Source organism: Octopus bimaculoides, chromosome 11 (assembly GCF_001194135.2).
Source record: "Octopus bimaculoides isolate UCB-OBI-ISO-001 chromosome 11, ASM119413v2, whole genome shotgun sequence".
Classification (NCBI taxonomy): domain Eukaryota; kingdom Metazoa; phylum Mollusca; class Cephalopoda; order Octopoda; family Octopodidae; genus Octopus; species Octopus bimaculoides.
The window spans coordinates 54710183-54715948 of record NC_068991.1 but is presented as its reverse complement, the minus strand read 5'-3'; the positions used below and the strand labels follow the sequence as shown (position 1 = coordinate 54715948).

General features: G+C 35.8%; 1 protein-coding gene across 16 annotated transcripts in view; it reads right to left on the bottom strand.

Moving 5' to 3' along the window:
- LOC106881762 (ryanodine receptor 2) overlaps positions 1 to 5766 on the bottom strand; it is a 381060-nt gene that overhangs the window by 21788 nt on the left and 353506 nt on the right. For all 16 annotated transcript variants that reach the window (XM_014932251.2, XM_014932252.2, XM_014932258.2 and 13 more), the window contains 4 exons: positions 4874 to 4947; positions 4324 to 4524; positions 2835 to 3068; positions 1062 to 1182 (listed from right to left, as the gene is read on the bottom strand). In XM_014932251.2, the coding sequence (XP_014787737.1) occupies positions 1062 to 1182; positions 2835 to 3068; positions 4324 to 4524; positions 4874 to 4947 (630 nt within the window). The remainder of the gene's footprint in view (positions 1 to 1061; positions 1183 to 2834; positions 3069 to 4323; positions 4525 to 4873; positions 4948 to 5766) is intronic.

The following is a 5766-nucleotide window of genomic DNA, read 5'->3' as shown; positions in this document are numbered from 1 at the left end:
AATCACCAGTCGGTGACGACTCAACTAGTCTAGTCACCAGTCAGTAACGACTCAATGAGCAGTAGTCACTTGGCGACAACAGAGCGAAGCAGCTAGTGACAACTCAATTAGTTAGTGAACAGACATCTAGAGTCATGGTCACAAGCAGGCAGCCACTAAAGACAAACGACCAGAGGGAGAAAGAAGGTTACAACCAGCCAACTAAGAAACACAATGCCCCACAATCTATAACTTTCACTATCTCACTTTCTTTTCTCTGTAACATTACCATATCTCTGTCTATATACTGCTACAAGATCGTGTACACACATATACAGGCCGAAATTAACTTTCTTTACCTTGCATGCTTTACAAACTGTGTTATACTATTACACTAACCTACCCGTCGTGGTATGGCATTTATTAAAGTAACGGTAAAGAAATATTTATTTACCGTTGGTGCATCCTTCCAGCATGCTAGCCCAGTCGAACTGTCCAACCCAAGCCAGCATGGACAACAGATGTTAAATGATGATAATGATGATGATGGTGATGATATATGTGTTGTTGGGTAAAGTAATATTCTTCATGAAGTATGTACTAAGTCAGAATAAGATATTTATTTTATAAAAACAATAAACAATGTCAACTGTTAATTATAAAACCCCTGCTGTAGATTATTACCCTAAGACACTAATTTTGAAAAACATACAATATATCTAATATAGCTTAGTTCTGGTTAATATAATGTAGTGAACCTCCCTCTCCTATCACCAATTTTTAATTATTTACTATTGTACCTGTATTGAAGAGGAGAAATCGTTAGTTTTAATGATTAATTCTGGATAAGAAAGAGACTTATTTAAAATTCAAATTAATTAAAAATGTTGAGTTGGGTATGAGGTAGAAAGGACGTGTGATTTTTGACAAGTACAAGGATAAACAAGGATATATTTTTTTCTTATTAGACCTCTTCATAAAGATTTTGAATAAATAAACATTCTTGCTGCAACACCTTAAAATAATTCTGAGATACTTTCTCCAGTTATAAAAAAATATACTTTACTTATTAAAACACTTACCAAAAGCATTTCATTTACACCTTCAGAGGTAGCTGAAGGTAATTCCTTTGATGGTACACTACCATTTACTGTTGTAACATCAACTTCTGGTGCCGTCTGTCCCTCTGTCACACTGATAGATCTGAAGGAATAAATAAAGAGCTTGTGAATCCTTAACTGACAAACCAAGCAACACACACACACACACACACACACACACACACACACACACACACACACACACACATGTTAAGCTTCTTTCTGTTTTCATGTACCAAATCCACTCAGAAGGGTTTGGTTGTCCTAGGGTTATTGTAAAAGACACTTGCCTGAGGTGACTCACAATGGGGACTGAATCCAGAACAATGTGGTTGGGAAGCAACCTTCTTACCACACACACACGCACACATGTTTGTGCCTATAATATTAATATTTTCATTTCAAGGCTAGCAATTTTGAGGGGAGGGGCAAGTTGATTATATCAACCCTAGTACTTGACTGGTACTTTATTTAACTGACCATGTAGGATGAAAGCACAGTTGACCTTGGTGGGATTTGAACTCAGAATGTAAAGAGTCAGAAGAAATGCCACTAAGCAGTTTGTCTGATGAGCTAAAGATTCTACCAGCTCATCACCCTTGTAAAAGGGTAAAGGGTAAAAACCTCCTTCGGTTATGAATGACTATGGAATTGCATCTAGAAAGTTACCCGTCAAGGTACAAGTCTGGGCAAGGTTGTTTATGGAAGACCAGCAGTTACCCATGCATACCAGCCTCCCCTCTCTATACCACCAATGTTATCCAAGAGAAAAGTAAAGGCTAATACAGTTTGGTACCAGTTAAGTGAACTGGAGCAATGTGAAATAAAGTGTCTTGCTCAAGAACACAACACAGTGTGGTCTGGGAATTGAACTCACTACCTCATGTGAACCTGATGCTCTAACCACTTAGCCATGTGCCTTCACCCTAGTATTAGTATTAGCATTAGTAATAATTGTATGGGTTACAACAGATATTCTGGTCAATACTACAGATTCACTTGCCAGTTACTTGACCTTTGCCAGTTGAGCATGTCCCTTGGTGGCTGACGATATGTGCATCTCTGATCAGGAGCAGAAGTAGTGGGGGGGCATCATAGCCATGTGTTGAGAGGAATTCTTTGGGGTTTGAATAATTCACCTTTGGAAACATAGGTGTTTTGCTCAACATCCTTAAACAAACCTCATTCAGGAACATTTTAAGTGGGATGGGTTACTTGACCTGAAAAAAGTTCTAACTGGGACCAACTTGCAAGGTCATGTACCGTTTATCTTGATATGAGAACACTATGTCATGCAAATATGATTGTGATGCATGTACCTGGTGTACCCTTATCAGACAGGTAGTCATGGTGGGTATATTGGGCTTTGTATGTTTGTACCCCAGTGTCACTTTGAAGGCATGCATTCCTCTCTCATTCAATACTAGTAATAATGATAATAATAATAATAATCCTTTCTACCATAGGCACAAGGCATGGAATTTGAGGAGAGGGGGATAGTTGATCATATTGACCCCAGTGCTTGACTGGTACTTAATTTATCAACTCCAAAAGGATGAAAGGCAAACTCAGCCTCGACGGAATTTGAACCCGGAACATAAAGGGGGACGAAATGCAACTGAACATTTTGCCTTGTGGGCTAACGATTCTGCCAGCTCACTGCCTTGATAATGATAATAATAATAATAATAACATCACAATACTACAAGTAATAACGGTGTCAGAAATGAAAGAGGTGAGTGAGTTTTAACTTACTCTTTCAGACCATTTTCCTTCTTAGCAGGGAACGTTTTAACAGGTCCTCCATTTTCTTGTGTAACCTTTGGTCCTGCCGGTGCCGCTCCACTAGGCGTTTCTGGGGCTCCTAATGCCAATGGAGCAGGCATTATAGCAGGGGGGTGTTTGGTAGCAGCAGCCTTTACAGCATCTGAAGTCACCTCCATACCTCGATCACCCATCATCATATTTATCAAGAATTTGGCTAAAGTCCTTTTAGTAAAAAATATTGACAAATATAAGAAATGATGACATTTATCAACAACTGTATTTTAAGAAATAGGAATTATTTTAATATTAGAAAATTACAGACTTCATTACAAATCAAAATTACAGATAGGTATATTATACATATACGTGTGCATATGAGTGTGTGTGCACACGCACATGTGTGTCTGATCTCTATCTTTATCTTTTATTTTTTTCAGTCATTAACAGTGGCCATGCTGGAGTACCACCTTGAATTTTTTTAGTTGAATGAATTGACCTCAGAACTTACTTTTTAAGCCTGGTACTTACACTATATGTCTGTTTTTTGCTGAATCAGTAAGTTAGCTATCAAGCAAGCAGTGGTGGAGGAAAAAACACAGACACAAAGGCACACACACTGACATACATACATACATACATATACATATACATATATATATATATATATATATATATATATTTATGTAAGTATATATATTGAACACAGTATAGCCATTAAACAGCAGAAAGATTGGGTATTATTATTAAGGCAGAAAAAGTTGTCAACAAACAACCACATATACATACATACACACACACATGCGTGCACACACACACATGCGCACACACACGCACACACATACACACACATATATATACATATATGATGGGTTTCTTTCAGTTTCTGTCTACCAAATTCACTCACAAGGCTTTGACTGGCCTGAGTCTATAGATGATACTTGCCCAAGGTGCCACACAGTGGGACTGAACCTAGAACCATGTGGTTGGGAACCAAGCTTCTTACCACACAGCCACACCTACATATTATATATATATATATACATATGTATCAAACATATATATTATATTTTTCTCATTGTTTTACTGGCTACAATTACATATATATATATGTGTGTGTGTGTGTGTGTGTGTGTGCGTGTGTGTGTGTGTGTATCTTATCTTTATTTCTTATTTATTTCAGTCATTAACTGCCATGCTTGGGCACCACCTTGAATTTTTAGTTGACTGAATTGACCTCAGAACTTACTTTTTAAGTCTGTTGTTTATTCTATTTGTCTCTTTTTGCTGAATTAAGCTGTAAGACTTATTTAATACAAATTACAAACTTATGGATTTTTGAAATTAAACATTCATTATTTTCCTATGTTCACATACACCCCATTTGTTTGTTTAGAACATGAAATTTGCTTCTGGCATTATCAAATTTGCCCATCCCTGTTCTAGAGAATGACTTCTATATCTGCAACAAGTAACTTACCAGAATATATGGAATATCAGTGTTAATATTGATAGTCCAAATTGGAAATTTCCTTTTAGGATCATCATAAACAGTTGTCCGTAGGTCATACTGCGGAATGTATGATATGTATTCTTGATATTGGACCATGTGAACAATGATAATAAGGATCCGATGAAATCTCGAATGGTACGATATGTTGCCTTCACGGGCTCTAAAATGCTGTAAAAGGAAAATAGATATACATGTCAAAATTAAAGAATTTTATATATATATGTATACATTTTTTTTATTTGTGGGTTAACAAGGCAACCAGTGGTTTCATGAAAAGTGATCTTCACAATTATTCATGCATGCCACATTGAAATGTTATTTATTTATGTCAAAACAAAAGACCAGAAAAATTTGGTATATTTTAAATTCTATGTTACAGGTGTTTCATTACAGGATAAATGTTGCAAAGGTATACATGTAGAAAAACATGTATAGAATCTCCTATCCTTAATTCTTCAGACAAAATTTTAAAAATAATACAAAATTATGTTGTATAACAAAACAAAATCACACTCACCTTCCTGCTCCTACACCACCTATCACAGATGACAACTTCAACTCCTCCCCGGTGATACTCGTTGCATGTTGCATCTGAGGATAAATAATAATAATAATAATAATAATAATAATAATAATAATAATAGTTTTTATAGAGGACTGGAAACTCAGCAGAAATGCAATAGATAGAGAGATGAGTTCTTAACTTTTGTATACAATTGCCAAATTCCATCACTAAGGTAAACATAGCTGACGTAATCCATCACTACGGCCAACTCAATGACGAAAAGCGCAACTCGAAAGTAACTTATTTATTGGTCCTTTGAACAATATTTTGACATCTCGTGTGTCTTCAACAGGTTCAAAATAAAATAAATGTCAGTCTAATTCCTTTTTAGAAGAACTCATCTCTCTATCTAATAATAATAATAATAATAATAATAATAATAATAATAATAATAATAATAATAATAGAGGGTGAAGTGAAGATAATAGATGTTGCAATACCAGGTGATTCAAGGGTAAAATGTAAGGAAACAGAAAAGATTGAGAAACACCAGCCAATGCATGACAAGATAGGAAAGTTATGGTGTATCTGGAAAGTAATGGTGATACTGGTGGTAATTGGAGCATTAGGAACAGTTTCCAAAGGTTTCGAAAAACATATTAAGAATATTGGAGCTGCTGTCAGGCTCAAGATGATCCAGAAGACAGCATTGTTGGGTACAGTTCGCATTCTAAGGAGAGTATTGTCTCTTTGAGTCACAGGAGAAGGCACTACTTGAAACCTTTGGTGATTTGTTATTGCCTGCTTTCAAGTAAAGAATAATCGGTAATTAAGAACTGTGCGAGAGTCTTTAATAATAATAATAATAATGATGATGATGATGATGATGATGATGATGATGATGA